Genomic DNA, 24,552 nt, shown 5'->3' on the forward strand with positions numbered 1-24,552 from the left:
CAACGACAACTGAAACATTCTTCAAAATATGTTCTTTCGTGTTCCACAGAAGAATTAACATCGTATAGGATTGAAACAACATGAGAGCAATGACAGAATAACGACATATTTTCATTTTAGGGTTTAGTTTAAAGAAATATCTGAACTGTTTTTGTCCATATAATGAAACTAAAACTATTTAATGAAACTAAAAGCAAAGTTTACGTTAATTGAAAAGGCCGAAATAAAATAAAATATAAATGTTAAAAGAAAAAAAAACTTAACGAAAATTAGAAATGCTGCCTTGACAACTATCTGAAGTAAAATTACTATAAATAAAATAAAAAATAAATTAAAGATAAAAAGAAATATTAAAAACAAACTAATAAAAATGACAAAAGCATAATACAAAAAAAAAAAAAAAAAAAAAAGGCAATTCAAAATATTACTAAAACCTATAATGGTATATACATAGAACTACATTAACACGGAAAACAACATTGAACATTGACTTCCACTGAGTGAACACCAAAATCTTATTTTGCCACTATACAGATTTGTAATGACGTGAGGGTGAGTAAACGATCAAATTTTCATTTTTGCATGAACCATCCCTTTAAATAGCTTAGTAAAAGATTTCAGAAGTTATAAAGTTTATATGAAGGGTGCTATAGAAATCACAGTACAAATCATGTAAAACATGAAAAAAACAAAACACTTCTTCTTGCAGCAAAATCAATATTACATTTTCTTTGCTTTGTTGTGATACCACATGAATTTCAAACCCCAGAGCTGGCAGAATCGAAACTTGGAGGCATTTGATCCAAACTGAGCTAATCTCACAGAAGCCTCTTTTTGAGCAGTTTCCCCTCCCTTTCTCCTTCTCCATCCATCCCCCACAATTCCGCTGATCCTAAACACACTTGCGGACCACATACTTGTGGATATCTTCATAAGTCTGATTCGAAGATTTAGCTCTTCTCATTTAAGTACCGTTGACCTTGCGGAGTTCTCTTTCTGAAAGACTCACTGTCATTGTGCTCAGGCTGCTGTGAGGAGCTCCATCACCGGACTAATGCTTAATGTTGCGGCACACAATACTCATCAGCAGCAGCCGGTTGACCGTGGCCAAACGCGGAGCCCATCCTCCGCCTGCCCACCTCTAAATAAAGCCTGTCATCTTGCCATCTGTGCCACACAGTGGCCGCTCATCAGGGGAGCTCGGGGCTGGCACACGGGATGCTTTTATTATCATTCCGTTTCCATTCTATTTAAAGGGTGCCGGAAGAAAAGAGCTGTCGGAAAACAGTGGTGCATTGTTGGAATTTTCGTCCACCTTTCACAATGGGATGGCTTTATCACGCAGTGGGAAGACTGCGAGAGTTCTGAGGATGTAATGACTCCTCTTGAATGCAGGTAGAGCTCTAATTACCATGCCAAGGTGCCGTGGGAGGCTTTGTCTCAGCGTGAGGTGAGAAGCTGCACAGCCATGTCATTTCCAGTGGCTGGAAGAGGAGCTCTGCTGGCTGAATGAAGCAGTGGGGACGCTCATTGAATGTGTGCACCCACTGTGTCCTCTTTCACACCACAGACAGAGAGGAGCACAGGGACACGGCATCCAGCATCCCACACATCCATAACATGCCATCATGCCAACCTCCATCTCTCTTTCTCTTTTCTATGATCTTTCTCTCCCCTTGCTTTCTACCTTCCTTATTTCCTCTTTGATCTAATCTCACATCCTTAACTTATCCTTTCTTTAAACTTTCTCTGTCCTTTCTTCCTTATCTTAATGTCTACATTCCATGGAAATTTCTTTCCATTCTTTTTCTTAATCTTTCATACTTCCATTCTTGCACTTCCTTCCTTCTCATCTTATTCCTAATCTCCTTCCGTCCCTTTTCCCCCTTCATTCCTTCATTAATTTATCCTATCTTCCTTGATCTATTTGGTTTCACTTTCTTTTGATGGTCCCTTTAACACATTCTGTTGACTATAATTAATGTCTACTAACTCTCATTAGAGTGTTAGTAGAGTATTAGTAGACTGGTAGGGTTAGGGTTAGAATAAGTTGACATGTAGTTGCAAAGTTACTTATAGTCAGTGGAATGTTTGTTGGGGGGCAAACAATTAATTCAATTAAAGTGTCAATTTAGTTGCATTACTTAATAATGCAGTACTTAATAACATTACTTATAGTCAACAGAATGATCAAAAAGGACCATCAAAATTAAGTCCTTCCTTCCTTACCCAATATTCTACTAATATCGAATCAAGGTCCCTAGGTATCCCTAGGATCCCTATCACCTCTCTTCTATGGGGGGTAGATTATTTAGTGCCGTCAAACCATAACTGGAATTCTCCCCCGGTTACTATGTTGCATTAATAATATTTCTGAATTGAAATTGAAACTCAAAACCCATTAGTTTTCTGGATGTTATCATTCTAAAGTAGTGTTTTTTTTTTGTGCTTGAATCTATGTTGCTGTGTGCTACTTTGTCTACGTATTCCCCCTTTTACTGTCTTTCTATTATCCTTGCTCTAATCTACTGTTTTGTAATATTCTCCTCTGCTTGTAGTTTTGTCTATTATTATTGTCTACCCTATTGCTGTTATCTTTTTCTTATTATAACTACATTGTAAAGCATCCTTGAGATATGGAGGGTGCTATATAAATAAAACTTATAATTATTATTATTGACAAACAGATAAAAAATTTAGATAGTCACCAGGGAGTTATTCATCTCTCTCTACTGGACTACTTGCACTGAGCTTCGTGACACACTTCTGTTTTGAAATAGTACACCAAATTTATTTCTGGTTATTTATATTTTCAATGTGCTGTAGTCACCTAGTTGACTAAACGCCACCTAAAATGATTGTTCGCAAGAACATTAAAAAATCTGGACATTTTTCAGAAACAGGAGAAGAGACATTCTGATGACTACAGTGTTAAGAAATTTTCCAAACTCAACGGAACATGAAGTTTTAATCCCAAGTTGACCTGATAAAACAGCGGCTGTTAAACATATCTGATTATTTCACCAAAGGGTGTCAGTGCTCATCTAAACTGTAACATTTCAGCAGGTTCAAGAGAATTCATGTTAGCCAAGAGAACATGATTCATTGTTTGAATCAATTTACAGCCATGGGTTCTCATGTTTAGGTGTGCTGAACGCTGTTACCGGAAACTCCCGAGTTGTAATAACAAGTAGAGTGCGGAAGTAGTTGTGCAAGTAGTCCACTGGCTGATGGACAGACTGTAGGCCATCTTAGAAATATATTACTACTATAATCAGCTCTTATTTATAAGCTGGAGATTAGAACAGAACAAATCAGGTGACTTGGAAATGTTATTTACTGAAACTCATTTATGCAAATAACCTCATGTGACTAATCCAGATGGTAATACACGGATTTTGAGAAATATACTGGATATTTCTCCATGATCCACAGAGGATGGGGAGCTGTGATGTGTGTGTGTGAGGGGCGCAGAGCGTATTGTATGTGGTACAATAGCTGAATGCTCTGACCCGGATCACACAGCATCCTCTGGCACGCTTTAGAATCAAAATCAGACAACACCACCCAGGGATGTTAACACACTTTCACACACACACAGGCAAGCTGTCAGCTAGTATTAGCTCATGACTGTCTGAAATATAATACTGCACATTTCTATTTCTCTCTTCAACACCACACACAAACGTACGTGCATGCATGGACACACACACACACACACACACACACACACACACACACACACACACACACACACACACACACACACACATTCCCTCTCTCCTTCCAAAGCACACGCATATGCTCTCTTTCTCTCTCTCAAATCTTTCATACACATACACTGTCTATCACAACATACACACTCTCTGTTTCTCTCTCACACACACACACACACACACACACACACACACACACACACACACACACACACACACACACACACACACACACACACACACACATCCCGTCTGTCACACATTCACTCAGTGAGAAAATTAATTTGTCAGATCGTGATTTTCAGTGGTTCCTCCAAAACTCTTGCTCAGAGCTCTGTGATATGGCCCAGAGCGCTGCAGGACATTTCTGTCTGCCGTCCAGATCTGCAGCCTGCAGCCTCACTGCGGGTCATTTGTCTAACGGACTCTATTGATCTGGGAAACTAACGCCTCTCTGGGAGCTGTTGTAAGAGCTACTCAGAGGTCAGAACAGGACAGATTGAAGATTTATGCATGTGTGCGTGAAAGGCAAACTGTCGGATAAAAGACATGATGTAATATTCACACCAAGATAGCAGTGACACAATGTAGAAAAAATAATAGCAATCTGTGAGCCTATTATTGAATGCAAGGCCCAACTTTACTGAATATAATGGCTGGCCATAAAATGTTTTGATTTAAAATGGTCAATGGATATGAACATGACTGTGAATATGGCTGGACAATGGGTAATCATTTGCTAAATCAATTTAAATGTCTGAATTGAGATCGAGTTAGGGCACTGACCGTACGCAGAGTCCACCGCAGGGTTCTGTTTGCGAGTTGTGGCCAAGACATCTACAGAAAGGATAAAAGAAGAAGGAAATCAAGTTGGCCTACAGTCAGCCTAATGAATTATAATAATTGGCAGAAGAATTGTTTTTTGTGATTTTTTTCTATTAATCAAATTATTTTTTGAACAGTTGTCTTATAGTACCATATTGCATCCATCTCCATTTTGATGCATAAATACAATAAGCCATTCAAGGCCAGACACAACAGTACTCTTACTACAGTTAAGGTTTTTGCAATTACAGCACAAGAATGTAAGTTTTTTTGTAATTACAGCACAAGAAGTTACATGATACATGAATCTACATGAACATCCCCAGGTTCTCATTATTTTAATGCGAACACAACAACAACAACAACAACAACCCTGTTTGTACATAATTATATTATATTATATTATAATATATTATTTAAATGTTTGGTGTCTGTAAGTTTTTTTTTATTATTCTTTGATGGACAGTTTTAGAAAAAGCTTATAAGAAAATAATTCATTTGAAATATAAATATTTTGTAAAATTATAAATGTATTTAGATCACTTTTGAAATATATTATCAATTAAAATCAAGTAAATTATACTATATTTCAGCATTTAAATGTATCATTTTTGAGAAAGGATTTTTTATGCTTAGTTGTCATAAAAATAATTAAATTAAAAAATCTTGCACAGTAAGATGTGACTTCTTATTGTCTCTTTCCTTATTGAAATGTGATACATGAGCTAGACATGTTCTTGACATGTTCCATAAGATTCTCTCAGTAGGGTTCTAGAGTTCTGTGAGTCTTCAGAACAATAGTGGAGTTGTAGCAGGAATGTGTAGGGATGTTATAATAGTGTGAATGAGTTATGATCTCTGGAAGCAAGTCAGCTCGGACTATCTGAAACTCACCATGACAGCTGTCTGGGTACTGAGGATATCCACTCTCCACATACTGTTCAAATCCAGACCTGTGACAGAGACAGAGAGGAAGAACGACAGAGCAGAGAGAGAAGAAGAGAGTGAGAAAGAGGACAAGGGAGTGACAATCATTCTTTTGTGAGCCTCTCCCTGAATGATCCTTCTAATTAGTTGTGCTGTCAGCAGTCTGTTGATGCCTCTCCAAGCAACTGTAAAGGGAAATAACGTTACAATATGATTGAGGATCGAGTGTCTGCCATGCCAGTACACTTTCTCTATTCCATGACTGACAGCCATGTTTTCATAAGACAAGAAACAAATGCAAATGTATTAGTATGTAGTATGTACACAAGACTTCTAAATTAAGCGCCGAATGAGAATAAATTTGGCAATTTTATAGGAACTGCAACATATTACTCAGTAAATCGCACTGTAAGTCTGAAAGTTGCAGATAAAGTGACATGCACAATTCAAAAGTTTTATCATAAGTTTTGACCCCTACAGAACCCCATTTACATGAAAATTTCTGACATTAAGCCATTAAAATAAAATTACAGAGGGACATCATCACAACATGACCATGTGTTTGTGACAGACGTAATTTTAATGAGAAACAGAGACTGACTCATCTTTAACATGATGCTGCAAAAATAACAATGAAGTGAACAGTTTTCCACAAATATCTAAGTAATAATAGTGCAATAATCCTATTGTTTGTAATGCCAAAATATATTTTAATTAAAAAAAGGCTTCAATGCTGGTAAAAAAGAAAAATATATTTAGAACATTTTCACACATCATTTCAAATCATTACGCAAATATCAAGCCCCAATGTTATTAACAAACGCTGAATGAATTTAAAGTGCACATATGTAATTAATGTGTTTACATGTCAAATTAGCAGAACAAGCTATGGGAAGTTTTATTTATTCAAGCACACGAGTGCCAAAAAACATAAGAGCGCCTTCAGCTTTGACTATTTTAGATGTACTGTAAGAACCTTTGTGTGAAAGAAATGAGTGTTTGGGTAAAACAGCATATTAAGTCAAATTTGAATAAAATATGTTTACAGAGAGGGACGCTGCTGACTCATACAGCGTAACCAGGGTGACACGTTGCTCTGAGCAACTGCAATGTTCCACTGCTCCTGGCATCACAGAGCCGAGCGTGTCATTGCCGAGGCGAGCACCTGAGTGACATCTCGCACACAGACGCATAATGTGTTCTGACGCTTTTTGCTTCCTCTAAGTGTTACCATGGAGATGTGATCAGATCGGTGGGGCCGTGGTCTAATGAAGTATGCGATCCTGTATCCAAAAGTCCAAAATCAGGATTCTCAAAAAATCACTTGTTTTGGGCGTGTGGTATTTCAGCGCAAGAACGGGCATCTTATTCATTATGCACCTTGCAATCAAGTTCTGCACTGACCTAATTATTAGTGCATAATTATAATCATTAATTTCAGGGCAAAGATGCCTTGATTTAAATTTAAATTAGATTTACAACAGGTTCACGAAAAGTGCTATTTGCCTGGTGCAATTAATTTTGCGCTATTGTGGAAACAAGACAGGCCCAAGGGAGTATTGGGGGTCTGCAGAAAAAAATATCTTATTTTTACTTTAGTACTGTAAAATTATAAAATAAGTGCAAATTATTAAATCTATATATTTGACCACTGAATTTAATCATCATACTTGGGTGTATATGTGAAGTTTTAGCTCAAAATACCCCACAGATAAGTTATAGCATGTTAAAATTGTCCCTTTTTGAGGGTGAGCAAAAACGTGCTGTTTTTGTGTGTGTCCCTTTGAATGCAAATTAGCTGCTGCTCCCGGCACAGAGGGCGGAGCTTCAACAGCTTGTGTGTTAGCAGCCTGCAGACACACACTAAAATGACTGTTCCTCCTTTTATGTTCAAACCGAAGTCGGACAATAATGGAGAGACTCAAGAAGTGACAACATGTAGAATGCAACAGGATATTTCTGAATGGTTAGTTGATGAATTTATATAGCTAATGTGGAGTTAACTATCTTCAAGTCATTGATTAGGCCTAGCACATTCTTTCATTATAATAATCTATAACTCGGTAGTGTGGGAACTGTTGTAAGATGCCTACAGAGTGACATGCTATTGCATTTGTGTTGCGTACTGTATTGCAATAAATGTAAAAAGACAGACGTGCTTGAGCAGACTCACAAATGTGCTGTACTACAACAACTATTCCTCTTCTCAACATGGACTGCGTGTTCCCGGGGGCGGGGTTTATGTAAATGTTAGGGTTTGTGATGTCACTAACCCGGGAGGAAGCTTGTGTAGTCCCTACCAGCCATTTGTTGTAGTCCTTAAAAAGAGATCTCCCTTTGCTTTGAACTTTAAGCGTTGTAACTTTGCAGATGTTGTTTATGCTCAAACAACAACATTACACACTAACTAAAGTTAGAAAAGTGAAATCATAATCAACCATCCCTTTAAATGGATCATGAAAATGGTCAATAAAAATTTGCTTTGGTCTTTTGACATACTGTATAAGAGGGTTTTGTACCATTAAGAACATCCTGGAAGTTGAATAGCTTAAAGCCCGGGACACACCAAGCCGACGTTAAAGAACTGACTGGGTTGTCGCCTCTTGTCGGTTGCGTCTCGGCCAAAAAGCTGCGCTTGAACACACCAAAAGGACTAAAGTTAAAAAAGGTGTTTCTGGTCGGCGCCAATGGCCTCGCGGTCAGTGCGCCGACATGTAGCGCCTTTGCGCTCGGGCGGCCCGAGTTCGAGTCCCGGCTCGTGGACCTTTCCTGATACCATCCCCCGTCTCTCTCCCACCTCGTTTCCTGTCATCTCTCTACTGTCCTGTCACAATAAAAGGAAAATCACAAAAAAAGAAAAAAAAAGAAAAAAGAAAAAAAGAAGGTGTTTCTGGGGTAACGATCAATAAACCAATCAGAGTCTCATCTCCCATTACCTTTAAAAGGCAGTTGTCGCTATTTACATGGCGGAATTTGCAAGTGGAAAGACTGAACGCTTCTCCAGAGAGGAAACGGATCTGCTCGTGTGCGAGGTTAAAGTGCACAAGCAGACCATCTACGGGACAAGCCGGATTCCACCATATCTTTATGCACACAATAATAATCTTTTACATTGTAATCCTTTTATTTTTAATATTTGGGCAGTTTGTGTACTGCTGCGCGTCCCTGTGTGTGTAATAAGCAGAGTGTACGCACGTTGTGCACACGCCTATAGGCTCATATTACTAATCCACCCTTAAAATAACAAAAAAATAAATACTGCGCCATTGACTTTAGACCAGGTTTTTGTTGGTCAATGGCGCAGTCTATTTCAGTTGCCTCAAAATAGCAATGTATTGAAAGTGGGCATTGATACTGTTTTCTATGAAATGATGCTATTCATTCATAACAGTGGCCGTTTACTGACAAGTCTTAAAGGAGCCGTCCCTTAAAAAAACGTATAATTTCAGGCAGAGGGTCAGGTTGTTGGAAATAATACATTTTCTGCATATATATTTGCTTTTTCTGTGCAAAAAATCTTTTTTAACATTATAAGTGAACCCCAAAGAACATAAAGCAATGTCATGACCCCTTAAAAATGCTTCGGAGAAAAAACACACTAGCATACAAACAACTTATCATCTAATGCTGGCACCCCATTTCAGCCCCTGCCTTTCTCCTGCCTCGCCCTGCCCTGCATATTCAATCTATCTGTGAATCAGCCCTCTCTACCTGACATGATTTAAAGTCCTTATTTCCATTAACCTGAGAGGGGAGAGAGTGACAGAACGAGAGGGAAGGAAAGGGAAAGAGAGGGAGCGGGGATGACTTCATCTCATATTGAAGGATAAATGGAAGGACAAGATAAAAAAAATCTCCTGCATAAAGTGGTAAATTGGGATCTTGCAGGTGCATAATATCTGAACATCAATATGCCTCAGAGATGCATGCTTTTCATTATACCTGAATTGGCCAACACACTTGCACACATACATTAGCACAAACACGCTCTCTCATCATATGGAGATTAAATTGCCCCTGGGAGAGTGCGAATAGGGAAAAGGAGAACACAAAGAGAAAATATCCCACAAGATAATAAAGTCATATTTTCTTCATATTCTTCTACACCCCAAAAAACAAGCCACAGATCTATTTTAAAAACCAAAGCCAAAGTATTACCATCGTACATCTATTGCCCTCTTTTCTTACATTTCACCCTCTCAGTCTAGCAGAATTTCATTAGATTACATTGATTAGCATTTAAATGCATAGTTCGCTCTGGAGCTACATTTTCTCTCATCTTATTTCTTGTTCTCCTTCTCTCAAGTCTCACGTTGCCTGACTTAAACTCAGCATTAAGTTTTTTTGCAGCTTATTCAGGGCAAAAGCCCATTGGAAAGGGATCCACATGTGACTAACATGACTAGTTTATTTTAATGTGATGTGTGCACACTGACTCCTGAAAATGACTACATCCAGTTTGACCGGTTGATTTCAGCCATATATTGCACTTTCATGTGCAATAAGTCTGATTGCCATAAGCGCAGAATTTATGGACTTTATGGTAATAGTGGCAATCAGTACAGGTCAAGTTAATCAACATGGTGAAATCAGAAAATAAAGTGCAGCTAAATGCGTCTTCACTACAAATCAATTATTTGTGATGTGAAAACAAGACTTGTGCTAATAATTGCTCTTTACCTACTAAACTGTGATGAACAATAGCACATTTACACTATCAATGAAAAGGTTGGGGTCAGTAAGATTTTTTGTATATTTTTGATAAGTCTCTTATGCTCACCAAGGTGTGATTCATTTTTTGCTCAAAAATACAGTGAAAACAGTAATAATGTAAAAAATTATTACAATTTAAAATGACTGTTTTCTATTTTTAAATATTTTAAAATGTAATTTATTCCTGTGAATTTTCAGCATATTTACTCCAGTCTTCAGTGTCACATGATCCTTCAGAAAGCATTCGAATATGCTGATTTGGTGCTTAAGAAACATTTCTTCTTATTATCAATGTTAAGAACAGTTTCGCTGCTTAATATGTTTCTTGAAACAGTGATATATATTTTTGATCAATAGACAGTTTAAAAGAACAGCATTTATTTGAAATGGAAATCTTTTGTAAAATTATAAATGTTCTTACTGTCACTTATTCTTGCTGAATAAAAGTATTCATTTCTTTCAAGAAAAAAAAAATACTGGTAAATGGTAGTGGTAGTGTATTTTATTTCTATATTGTGTAATTCAATTCTACCATTTGGTTTGTAATTGATCTGATTTATTGTATTTTTAAGATATTACTGACACACTTTAAAACTCTGTTATTCCATCTACATCAGTTTTATATTTTCAGTGCTGCTGCTTTTGGTTTCTATAACAAAACCCAAAATTCTAGATTCTAGCCAAGATTCTAGAGCTCTTTATAATTCTAATGCGCTCTATGATTATGGAAGACTGTATGGCATCTGACAGCAGAAGATGTATGACTCTGACATAAGTTTGGCTATGGAAGCATATAATTGAATGCTGGAGTAAACCAAAGCTCTTCTGGGACACAGATAAGTACTCTCACAAGTTCTGTCCATTTTGTTGGCTGCGGTCTGGAAATCTGCTGTGTACGTAACAATGTTCATGAGTTCAAGATGAAATGATTCCCCATCTCTGTTTATAGAGATCAATCCTCACATTAGGACACATTAAGAGCCAATAATCAAGTTTATGGTCAGAAAATATAATTAAACACTTAATTAAAATAACTTGTGTGTGTGTAGAGATAAATGCACTAATCAGCAATAGTATGTTGAGAATAAGATGTTGATCTCTCAGTAACATTTCCACTTCAGGGTTATAACTTCTTTTTAATAAACCAAAATTGCAGCTGTATGTCAGTGGATGTGACTCAGGAGCGGGGAAACATTAAAGTGAGCTGGGAAGAATATTGCTGCTGTTGCTTTCCACAACTGATGACAACCGCAGCGACCACTCAGCAAAACATTAATAATAACAAATTCAATCCCTCGATCTACACTCATTATAGCACACACAACGAATTAACTTCTGCTTGACAATTGGAGAGGCAGTATTACTGTAGATACATCCCTGACAAGAGCTGATATTTCATAAAATGGTGAGTATGTCAACATGACCTTTCAGCTAGAGATCTTTGCAACTGCTAAAAACATACGTGAATTAGTATTCCTGCTGCTCAAATGGTAGAGCATGGTGCTAGCAAACCAGAATCATTGGTTTGATTCTGCTAAAAAAATTATACCTTGAATGCAATGTAAGTCACTTTTAATTAAAGTGCCTGGCAAAGGCATAACAACGTAAAATGTTAATTAACGTAAAACATTATTAATGTCTGTAATATATTCATAGATAGATGCATGAATTCGTCAGAGAATACTTTTTGTGCGCAAAAAACAAACAAAAATAAAAATTTTATTAAACTATTCAATTTCTTCTGTGTGGGCCTGAGTGAATTCACGTAGTGTAACAGCGCAACGCTTCTGGGTTGTACACTGTAGTAACTTGGATTATTTTGACGATGCCTTTATTAACTTTTCTGGGCCGGCAAGTTTCGATCCCATAGAAGCCCATGGAGGAGTGATCCAGCTCTCAGATTGAATCAAAAATATCTTCATTTGTGTTCCTAAGATGAACGAAAGTCTTACGGGGATGGAACAACATGAGGGTGAGTAATTACTGACAGAATTTTCATTTTTGGGTGAACTAACCCTTTAATGAATGCTGTAAAAGTATTGTTCACTCTTTGACACCTAAATGCCTTAAATAATGTAATCAAATCAATACTTTATTGTAAATGTAAACCAGAATGCTAAATCAATTTACTGTAAAACTGCTTTTAAATGTTATCTATGAAGTCATCCTGGTCATTGTACATAGACTGTCTAGAAAAAAATCTGCAACCACACTTGGTTATAAATTTTGAAGACATTTTACGGCCATCTGATTTTTACCAGATGTTTTAAGTATGTTTAGAGTAACGTAAGCCCTAAGAGACCTTTAACAATGATGCACGCTATAGACACACAAAATTGTCCATTGCCCAGACAGCTTGTGTACAGAATTCAGTAGCTGTGTAGGCTCTTTTATTCTAATGAACCGTAAAAGTGTTTACTGTGGCAAGACTAATAGAAGGGTCGCGTGATGTAGCTTTAACTCACTTGAATCCCGGCGCCACTGTGGCACAGTTCCCCGCACTCAGCCAGATGCAGTAGGGGTCTCGCGAGGACAGACAGCTCCTAAAACACACACACACACACACACACACACATACAGAGTTAACTCATACCACATGTCCTGGAAAGGTTGTGTTTTCCTCGCTCACTGTCTCCTGACTCCCTCCCATTTCCCTTTCCCCTCTCTCTCCAAGTGTATGTGACAAGCTGGAAGGGACAGCCAGACACGGCATCTCCATAACAAAGCATTAATGCCTCTCGCTGGTCAGACAGTCACTCAGACTCAGAAAAAGGAGAGAGAGAGAGGGAAAAAAGTGACTGACTGCTGTAGAGTCAGGTGTGTGTGTGTGTTTGTGTATTTGTGTTGCATGATTGACAGGTGTGTTGTGTTTGCCAGAGGCCAACTGAGATTCAGATACAGGGCAAAGCTGGCGAGTTGCACCATGAAGCAGTGAGAGAGACGGATGGAAAGGGGGATGGAAAGAGAGATGGAAAGAGAGCAAAAGACAGGGAAGAAAGGACAAAAAGCATGTGTGAGGTGACTAGATGAGTCGGAGTGGAAGGGAGAGGTCACTTCCACTTTTCTGCTATTTTTTTCCTCTTCACAGATTGTTAATTTCTCCATGCTATGCCTGTTGGTCACTGTTCTTTAACAAATTATCTATTGTTAAATGTTAGATGTGTTAAGATGGTAAAATACTTTCTCTTATTCCAGTTTAAATTGTAAAAAAATGAAAGCAAAAATGGAGTTGGTGGGCTTTAGTCTGGCTATAAGGGTTAAAGACATCTATATACTAATGACCTACTAAAAGTTGACAACAGTTTTATTGTGCACTTTGCTATACTTTATTTACATCGGCGAATCATGTATTTTACATTCATAGGAATTAGCTTACTTCTCCATTTAAAAAAAAAAAGGTGCATAATAAATAATTTAATTTATATGTCGAAAATTCGACTTTCTCCTAAGGTAGAACTGAGAAAAAATATTGATGACTTATCCTGCACTACACAGATTTTTGTCTAATCAAATGTTTTCTAGAATGACAATGTCCAACCCCTTAATACCACCTGCATCCAACTAGCAAGTAGCATTAGTTAGCTAACTAATGCCTATTGGCTTTTAAAGAATAAACTCACAACAAGCCCTTTGATACAGCGTGTCCCACCCAAACTTTCGCTTTCAACAGGAAATACGTCAGAATAAGGATTGCGATTTTCATTCAAAGTACATAAACAACTATAAGAAATCGATCTTATGCTATATTTGTGAAAAAATGCTGGATGGAAACTCCAAAATGCATAAAAATGTATGTGCTCAATTGAGTTGGATAATTTTTTTATCTGATAAGAAGACATAAGTGCATAAATGACAATGGAAACGCATTTACTGAATAAATCACTCGATGCGCAACAGAAATACTGTGACTTTGACTCAGAGGATGTGATTGGATCAGTTTCATTGTATAGCATGTCAAATATTGTTTTAGTTATTTTGAAAATGCCTGAGCCAAAGTCTGTCATCAAAATGATTTGGTGTATTGACCTCACAGAACTCTCACATGATTGTGTTCACAAACATCAGGCGTCCGAACGCAAGATAACATGACAGCGTTTATTGCGTTTTGTCCGCGCGCTCTGAGGCACAAGTCATTTATGATGTAGAGTAAAAGAGCCACAGTGGCTTCCCGATTGCAGCAACAGTTATTTGGCGCCAGTTTCCTAGGAAGTGACGATTTTTGTTCTCTTGAACACATGGAATGTAAACGGTGCTTTATTCGCAAATGTTTTATGTGATAATCCAATTTTGTGGACAAGCTAAATTCACACATTTTGGATGGAAACATAGCTATAAAAACATTGCGACCTGCCTGACATGGACTAACAGTGGCTCAACCAATGGAGTGATTTTGGGGTGGAGTTATTTGCTTGACCAACCAGTGGAAGGTAGTTCAGGGAAACCTGGTTGATACCAAACCGATTTTTTTGCAATTCTCTTTGACCAGGTTTTTAAACCTGTTTGAATTTAAACAAACACAGCTATTTTTGCAACCAGCACTCGGCGTGTGTGAAAACAATTCAGCGAGATAAAAACAGAGGGAAAAAGAGAGAGATGTTTTCTCACAAGTCCACAGAGAATCCCGTGTGAGTGTTTCTCCTGAGGCTGAGCAGGCATGAGCTAACATATTGGTAAAAAGTTAAGACACGGTTGGATCAGACATCAGGATTGTTTTTGGAAAGAAATTGGGAATGAAATTCCCTGATAGGATTTGGAGATCTTTTTAAAAGGGGAAACAGTCTATCAGCTTCGTTATACTACAGCTGTGTGGAAAAAAAGGAATTGTTTGCTGTGTCTTGGCCTGCAGCCAATCAGATGGCTCTAATTTACGTGAGAGTAGTCAAAGCATGTGGTGATGCTGGCTGGAGGACTGTAGCATGCGAAGGAGGAAACACGTCTACATCAACGAAGACCGGGATGCAAGCTAAAACCTTTTGCCCTCTAAAATGCATCTGTGTTTAAATTTCAATGCATTTACGAATGCATGTCTTTGGAAACACACACTGCTTTCACTGCACTTATGGAGAACATTATCCATAATAGATCAAAAGAGAACTGGCACAGGACTTTTTTAGAAGATTCTTTAGAAGACGACTGTCTAGATTTTTCTCTGAGGACTGAGCTGCTGCACTGCATCGTCAATAGAGTTTGTAATGTTGGCTCCATCTTCAATAAATATCTTAAAATTCTCTAATAACCCTTATGAATGTACTTGTTTAAAAGAGTACATGTTACTTAAAGGTGTAGTACAAGATTGTATTAAGTGTTTTCACATATAATACATTTTTAATTGAATGATTGGGGGTCTGGGTTCCATGTGCATTTTCACTCACTTTTTGCAGTTGCCGTAGTCAGAACAGCGACTGAGAGGAACACGGATCACGCAACTTGAGAATGCCACAAACAGGGCATGATGGTCCTTGTCCAACTCCAATCCCAGAATCCTACGGTCCTCGCCACGCACATTACATCTGAAGAGAGAAATGGTGGTTTGTGTTGGAATGTCATTTTAGTTATTAAAGAGGATCCAAGAGTACCATATATGTACAACATACAACATTAATGCTAATAAAGGCTATATTTGAAATTGGATACTAGCATACTGTTCTGTAAGAATGAAACAGGGACATTAAGGAATCCTTAATGAAAAAAAATCCTTAAGGAAAAAAAAATTTAATAGGCAGGGTTATTATAGTTAACTAAAACCATTTAAAAAGTTATCACTTGAAATGAAATAAATGTTAATTGAAATAAAAAAATTGTTTATGTTATTTTATTTCAGCTAGATGTTAAGACAACATTTCTCATTTAGTTTAATTTGATGTACTAAAATGACTATAACTAAACCTGAAATAAAAAATGAATAAAATCTATATAAACATAATAAAAAACAAAACGAATAAAAATGACAAAAACACATTCTTCAAACTTTTAAAATAGAGTAGTCATATGGACTACTTTATATGACTATAGTGGTCATATGGACTACTTTGGAAAAATTATAGTCGTATACATTTTTTTGTGCTTGAAATGTTCTCCTGGTCACAATATACCTTCATTTTATGGAAAAGAACAGCTCAGTGATTCTTTAATACATCTTATTTTGTGTTCAAAAATAGAATGAAAGTGGTTTTAAAGGAGGTTAGGATAAACCTTTCTCTCTAATGGAAGGAAAAAGCAATCCCCAATAAAAGAAAAAAGAAGAAAAAAGAAAAACCCAATATAGAAAGAAATCCAATATGTGTATCACACAGACGAGTCACTCTCATTGAGTTGATTGAAGAAGGTCATGCCATAAAGGCTGACTGTAATTCATCTTCCTCAGTATCTGTAATAATCTAAATAAATCCTTTGCATCATGTCAAGTGTCTTTCCCAAAGGCTAACCTAGACGCGAGGTGGGGTTTTCAGGGGAAAAATGAGCAATGCTGCCTGAAGATGTGGTCACATTTTGTTGTGGAACTTGTGAGTCTCAGCTGGAGTTGAGGCTTGTTGTCAGATACACAAGAGGAACACAAACATGGACGAGATCCCAGGAGTACAATTACAGCTCCACACGTACCATCCGCCCAATTTACTGGAGGGAGATTCTCTCTTAATCAAACGCCTCTGTCGACATAGAGACCTGTCAATGAGTGTGAAGTGCATGAGAAGAGCGGAACAGTGAAAGAACCTTCTAGGTGAAGATGTTTGCTCAGAAAAGTGGCATTTTAATTTATCTGTTGAATGGTTTCTTTCAATGGGCTTCCCTAAAATCCCTTTTAGGCAAGTCAGTCTACTCGGCAGCCATCTTGGTACAGCTCTTATCTACTTGAATAAAGAAATCTCTGAAACCGTTTCAATAAAATATTTCAAATGATCAATAAAATCTGACAACAAGATTTAACATTTTCAACTCAATTCACACTAAAAACTTACAACTGACTCACTAAACTCATTTTTTTTTTCAGGCTTGTCCAGTTCATGTGTATTCTAATAAGCAAACTCTATCAAAATGCAGATCAGCATCAGAGCCATAACCTCGGGGGCAGTGATCTGACTGACATATGGTACAGCAGCAAGTTTCTCTGCATCCTTAGTTCAATAAGTATTCCCATTCATTTCTGCCATGGGAACTTTAAAAACATTGGGAAAAAAAATCTGAAAAATCAGGTACAACACGGTGAATTTAACAGCTTTAATGAGGGAAAGAACGTTTATTGCAAAATGTGGCTTGATGGCTTCAGCAAAAGCATACAGTTGATAAACAACCTCATACTGTAGGTCTGTCTTTACCGGTTTATAAGTAATCATCATTAGAAATCTATTTTCCCTATGGAGAAAATGAATGGGACTTTAACTTCTGGAACCTTACTGTTGCACTCGAAGTCTATTGGTCCAAAACTCTACATTAGTTGCATATTAAACAACAAATAGTATTTTTGCTTTCAGTGTGGGCTGACAAAATATCATCACGTTGTAACAAAAGAGTATGTGTTTAAGTGTGTGTGCATTATAACTCACTTGTTGGGGTTGTAAACATCGATGTCCTCCAAAACCTGCGTGCTGTAGGTTGAGTTTGGGTGTGTGCTGGCGAGAATTTTCAGGACTCGTCCGTTCTCTGAACCCAGAAACAAAACGGTGTAGTTCTTATATGGGCCAGCTGCCGTGTCAACCGCGATCTGGGTCAGCTTGAACCTACATCAGGAAACATAAGCTAATTAGTCAATAAAACAAAATCACAAACATGTCTTTAACAACAATAAATACTTATTTATTCTCCAGCACTAATAACAGTTTCCCTGACATGCAGATGTTGAGAAAACAACGGGAGACGGAGGCAGAGTATTGAAATAATGAGTCTAATTTTTATTGGAGCATGCTTATTTGTGTGTGCGTACCGGCTGGTGGTTCGTGTGAAGCAGGGTCGGTTGTTGACAGACGGTACAGCCTCGTCCATTAGTGGATAAGACTTAATGAATGTAAGAGTCTCATCAGGGAAATTTGTGGAGGACTTATAGCCAGCAGCAGGGCCATCACCAGCACAGGATCCCGGCCTAGAGAGACGGACAGAGAGAGAAAGAAAACAATTGACTTCTACCTGCACAGACTTTCCCATGAAGGCTCATGGAAATTATCTACAAAAACAGCTCACAGACATACAATTAACAAGAGCCACTCCAACCATCTGCCACTGTTAAATAAAAGCTGTTTTTAGAGTCCATGAGGCCGAACAAGCTGCTCACCGAGCTCCAGAGAACAGGTCCAGGCATATCACGCAGAGCAAGATGAAAAGGAAGTCTTTGGCACTTGTGTGTATGTGGTGTTTTAGGTTGGATTTGTTGTGTTAATATATTCTTTTGTGCAGTGCCTCACGCTACTCTAGGGATATCACATTTATTTGATCAAAAATGCAGTTAAAACAGCAATACTGCGAAATATTACAATTGTTTTCTATTTTAATATCTTTTAAAATGTCATTTATTCCTGTGATGGCAAAGCTGAATTTTCAGCATCATTACTCCGGACTTCAATTTCACAGAATCCTTCAAAAATCAAAGCTTTGCTACTGAACCACTGCATTATATTAACAGCAACAAGTGGGTAACATTGTTGATTTTAAAGTAATTAAACTCACAGCTTCATTGTTAACAGAGAGCAGGGCCGTAGCTAGAGGATTCGGGGTCCCCTGAAAAAATATTGATGTGGGCCCCCACCACCCTCCACCATTATCATATACATATGTATTCTTTGTATATCATTGTGTTTTCTTCATGTAATAAAATACATCATCAGCCAGCAGGTCAGGTGTATAATGCAATGCGTCATGACTCGTGTCAATTTTTTAACTCTATTTACAATAATGTAAAGGATTTTGACCATGTAATCATTCGGTCGATTGTGATTGTGATTCACTGATAATGAAAAGTGACAGTACCCGGCAGGCTGTAGATGATAGTTTTCTTATTCCCAGTGAAATAACAATACAACCTGTCTTTAAGAACGTCTTGATCGACTGGGATACAACATATCTCCTGGCCTCCCTCTCCTTCTTTTCATGGCGTTTCTGGTACCCTGATTTATGTGTTCTTTTCCCTGACATTTTTCAATCAGTCAGTCTCCTGCTCTTCCACATCATTAACTTCAGGCAGCTGCCGCCTCAACTCTGATTGGTTCTGTTCACGAGCTGGGGGTGGGACTTACAATTTTATCGGGTCCATCTGATGTTGTCACTAACTGAATAATTAATAATTACTTTAGATCGGACTAAACCATTTTTAGGGGAGGTAAGAGAAGCAAATATTTGGAAAAAATATTTAACCGAATTGCATGTTTTTGTGGTTTTCATTTAAATCTCAGGCATACAACTAATATAAATATAAGAATTATTCATACAACAGGGGCCTATATAGTATAACGGCTGGATTTTGTGGGGCCCCCTGGGCAGTGGGTGGAATTCAGATTCAGGTAATTCATACACGCATCTCTCATATCTCTCTCTCTCGATAATTAATTAAAATAAATGCATAATTCATTCATTCATTATTTTTTGTATCTCTGCTGCTTATACTTGCGGTCTATGTTCTTTCATTATTGAATGTTTACATTAATAGTTAATCGAGAACCTAAAGCAGTATTTACCTAATGGAGCACTACTTTAAGAATACTCAAGTTTTTTAATGTAATATATTTATAATCAATATAAAAGTATTTACAATACTTATATTAGTATTGAAATTTTAAGAAAAATAATGATCAACAGCATACTTTTTGCAGAGTTAAAAATGGTTTTGAGAAAGGTGAAATTGACTGATATTGGTGTCAAATGGATTGTTAGTATTGTGATATCCTTCGTGACTCACCGGGGTTTGGGCACCACTTCATCAGGAACTGGCGTCCAGGCTGACTCGCTGTTCCGCTGCTCCTTAAACTTCCCATTAAACACTTTCTCTATGTCATCCATGTAGAATGCACATACAGCAGAACCGGTGATGCTGAGGAGAGAAAAACTCTGTTTGGTTCCACCTATTTTATCTAAACAAACTCTTAATGCAACAAACAAATCATTCACAAACAGACCAAATGGATTGGAGTTAAATACATTTAGGGAGTTGTTGAAGTGTGTGTGGAAATACAAAATGTATTGTGGTGGGACTGTGGTACCTGTTGGCTTGAGTGGTAAAGACACCTAGCACCGCAGGCCTGTGGTTGATCTGCATGACGTTGGTTAATGACTGAAGAACGTCAAAGTAGAAGAACGAATCACCTGGAACTGAACAGTTCAATCGCGCTTTCAGGAAAGAAGTCCAGTACCGCTCTAGAACCCGTGGAGAACCGCCGTTATCATTCTTACACACGCGAGCGACTCGAGAGAACACCACCTGGTTTAAGTAAATGAGACATAAAGAATGTAAGGAAGTGTGTGACCTCTTTCAAACCTCTCTCTCTCTCTCTATACATATATATAGATGGACCGATTGCAATTTTCTTGGCCGATTCAGATTTATTTGTGTGACCTGTCGATACAGATTTTTGCCGATTCCGATTTTCTAAGAACTATAATTGATGGCATATACAAACAAAAATCTACTTTTCTTCAATGCAGAGTTTTATTTTCATAAAAAAGTAAATAAGTAAAAAGTCAGTAATAAAATAAGAACAAAAACAAATTGCAAACAACAGCACAAACAAATGCAACAGAAAAAAGAGCAATGAAATAAACATGGCTTAAAGTTTTTCAAGTGGGTATACAGTCAGGTAAGAAATACTACAGAAATTAAAGTAATCAAATGTAAAATAACAATAGATAGTCTTCATTGTAAAATTTAAATATAGATTAATGCTTACAATTAAAGTTATAAAACGTATTCAGTCAAAAACAGAGAGTGATTTTCTCTGCCTTTTGTTCTTTTATTAACATGACAGACAGCAGCAGGAATATTAGGCTCCCATCACTTTAAGAGTTTATGCATGGATCCAATATACTGTTACACAACAGGCGTCATCTTTCTCAACTATTTAATGTTCCAAAACTGACTGTGTTTAACACAGCCAAGACAGGCATTTTGACATAACTTTGTGTGTATTTGACTGTTCACTTCCCATCAGAGAGATGAGAGCAAGAACGCACAGCTGACGTTATTCCCTGTACCGCTGGCAACAAAACAGACCGGTTCGGAATCGGAAAGACGTGAGATGGGTCGATCAGGCGGAAAATCGCCCGATTCCGGTCCCTGGCCGATGAATCGGTGCATCTCTAATATATATACATAACTTGCTTAAAACATGAATAAAACAGTCTGAAAAGAATTTAATAAACTTGATTAATGACATATACTCTGAAAATAATCTTAATATTTTATGCAACTTTGCTTCATGTAAATTTATTTAGTTTAAAGGACATTTACATTTTTTCCTGGAAAACAAGACAAAAGAAGTGATTTAGAAAGAAATTGTTTTTGCAGTGTACTTGAAGTGTCTGACCTTGCCAAGGGTGGTGTACTCTACAGCGATCTCACTGAGAAAGAAGTAGACGTAGTTCCCATACTCAATGGCATGAAGGAAATGAGGCTCTACATAAACAAAGACACAATTAGAAAAAGAACAGAAATTATACAGAAAATACCTACATAACAGGTGACCTACCTCTTAGCCATTTTGAGTCGTATTTTACGGTACGCAGAACAGGACTGCTTTCTCCTAAACTTCGGTAAATCACTGCATCACTTGCTAGAAAATCCGTCATTGTGGCTGAATAAAAGTCACCGCCTGGGAAGTGAGGTGAGAAATAAGTATTGATAAATCAAAACAACACAAAACCCCACAAAGCAGAGCTCAGTTCAGTTCAGTGTATATATGGCACAAAGAGAAAATGAGAGACATGTCTCATCTCCCCCATGTCCCTTTTAAATCTCTGTGCGTCTGTGATCACTGCTGTCTCACTGAGACTTCCTGCACTTTGTAAAATGTCAGTGGAACACTAGTGAGATTATAGGAGATTTCGTGTCTTCCTCCCCAGACGGATGGGGCTCTGCCAGCTCACCGGCAAACAGGCCAACGTTAGACTGGCGGGATTCGAAAGGGCAACGGGCTTGACCGACCACCTCCTCTCCATCCTGGTCCAGAGATGACATCTGACCAGAGAGAGTGAGAGAGAGAGAGAGAGAGAGAGAGAGAGAGAAAGAAAAGACCTCTTACATCCACTGAGCAAATGAAGAACACTAACACAAAAATAGTTTGAAAAACATCCATTCAAATCGTTGTTTTGGACCATATTGGCTTTCAATGTATGGGCAAAAACTAACTTTTCGAAACATATTTTTTGTTATGCAGAGAGAAACTCATACAGGTTTGTATGGAAGCTTGTGTCCGCCACAGAATAAAACATTTTAAAAGATAAGTGTGACTTTTTATCTCACAATTGCGAGTTTACATCTCACAATTCTGACTTTATTTCTCAGAATTGCGAGATATAAAGTCAGAATTGTGTGAAATAAAGTCGCAATTGCGTGTTATAAAGTCAGAATTGCGAGATATAAAGTCAGAATTGTGTGTTTATATCTCGCAATTCTGACATCTTTTCTCAGAATTGTGAGATATAAACTCACAATTGTGAGATATAAAGTCCAATTCTAAGGGAAAAAAAAGATGGACTTTTTTTTTTTTTACCACAGAATACTTTATATCTCACAATTCTGACTTTATAACACGCAATTGCGACTTTATGTCATGCAATTCTGACTTTATATCTCAGAATTGCGACTTTATATCTCGCAATTGCGACTTTATTTCTCAGAATTGTGACTATTTCTCACAATTCTGACTTCATATCTCGCAATTCTGAGAAAAAAAGTCACAATTCTGACTTGATATATCGCAATTGTGAGAAAAAAAGTCAGAATTGTGAGATAAAAAGTCGCAATTATTATTATTTATTTATTATTCAGTGGCGGAAACAAGCTTCCATAGGTTTGGCATGACACGAGGGGAAATTAATGATCCAACCCCTTTAATATTGTTGTTTAATATTGTAAATTCTGATCATTTGAATCGAGAAAGATTAGTGCTGCATTGGTGAATCGTATACAATTAGGTGCATGTTTTGAAAGCTGTTTTTGCTGTCAAAGACTTTTGGGAGCTTGAATTCGGTGTTGTATAAATGTTTGTGGACCAGTGGGTGGTGTGTGTTCCATGGTTGTTTTGTTTTGTTCCTCTTTGGGAACTGTAGGTGTGAACAGTGTGCCAGCTTCTGTTGTTAGTCAGATGCAGAGCAGAAGCTTCCGACCTGTGGTGTTCACAGAAGAAAAAAACAGCGTGCTAATTGCCTGGTTTGGGTGATGCACACATACATGTGTACAAATCCACAAAGATATTCAACCTGCAGGGCTAGAAATGTCCTCACAAAGACGGCTGGATTACACACATGTACAAACACATTTAGCAATGCGGCTGAAAGGGTCCTATGGGCATTCTGGTATTCAGGGTCACATTGTGTGTCATCCCCATCGGATTAACACCTACTGAACCTGCTGAAGCTCACCACTACTTACACTGTCATGTAGCTCATAGGGATAGAGAAGAATAGAGGGGAATTAAAGCAGGAGTAGCATTGGATTGGTTCTGTCAAAGGTTGACCATCTGTACACTTCTGTCCAGGGAAAGCGTGTCTGTTTGTTTTGGAACATTGGAAGAACTAGTAATTCAACCCGAACCTCCATTCGCAAGGACGACTTGAAACATGCACTAAAATGTAAACGATTCAGCAATACATCACTAATCTTTCTCAAAAGATTTTGGATCGATTCAAACCGATTTCTCAGTGATACATTACTCATTTTGAGGTACATTATGAGATGTTGCATCTGTAATTCCTCACCATCAGCATTAACAAGTGTATGTCCATAAACAAACCGATGTGTATATTTTCAAATTATTGCGGTGCACATGTGGGAACTGTGTCAATAACAGCGCATACATTAGACGAGCACCAACATGAATGACTGATGTAACAAACGTTTGTAAAACAAATCTTGCTCCATCCTTTATTTTTACTCAAAGTAGTAAGAATGACAGGCAATCTGCATTAATAGACACAGTTTTAGGTAATAGTGTCCCACAGCTGCTTAGCAGAAGTATTTCAGTAAGACAGTAATAACGTGAGTTGGCCGGTTAGCCGGAGACCTACACAATGTAAAACACAAAACTACGTATTTTGAACACGTAAAATACGTAGTCATACGTACAGATTGTGATTCTGAGGAGCAAGTTGGTCCAAATAAACTGGGTACTGACCCATCTTTCTAAAGCAAGCGTTAAGCAAACTCCGAGATTTGAGAAGCAGTCGTCAGTAAAAT

At 37.6% G+C, this 24,552-nt stretch overlaps 1 protein-coding gene across 4 annotated transcripts in view; it reads right to left on the reverse strand.

Annotated features, from left to right (window-relative positions):
• The window catches only part of sema6cb (semaphorin 6Cb), a 154,289-nt gene that overhangs the window by 12,712 nt on the left and 117,025 nt on the right, over positions 1-24,552 (reverse strand). For all 4 annotated transcript variants that reach the window (XM_081388412.1, XM_081388411.1, XM_081388409.1 and 1 more), the window contains exons 9-19: positions 22,242-22,332; positions 21,845-21,967; positions 21,683-21,771; positions 20,363-20,580; positions 20,062-20,193; positions 18,100-18,255; positions 17,723-17,896; positions 15,554-15,691; positions 12,647-12,724; positions 5,436-5,494; positions 4,503-4,553 (exon numbers count right to left, since the gene is read on the reverse strand). In XM_081388412.1, coding sequence (XP_081244538.1) covers positions 4,503-4,553; positions 5,436-5,494; positions 12,647-12,724; positions 15,554-15,691; positions 17,723-17,896; positions 18,100-18,255; positions 20,062-20,193; positions 20,363-20,580; positions 21,683-21,771; positions 21,845-21,967; positions 22,242-22,332 — 1,309 coding nt within the window. The remainder of the gene's footprint in view (positions 1-4,502; positions 4,554-5,435; positions 5,495-12,646; positions 12,725-15,553; positions 15,692-17,722; positions 17,897-18,099; positions 18,256-20,061; positions 20,194-20,362; positions 20,581-21,682; positions 21,772-21,844; positions 21,968-22,241; positions 22,333-24,552) is intronic.

Source organism: Scardinius erythrophthalmus, assembly GCF_964197995.2.
Source record: "Scardinius erythrophthalmus genome assembly, chromosome: 16".
Classification (NCBI taxonomy): domain Eukaryota; kingdom Metazoa; phylum Chordata; class Actinopteri; order Cypriniformes; family Leuciscidae; genus Scardinius; species Scardinius erythrophthalmus.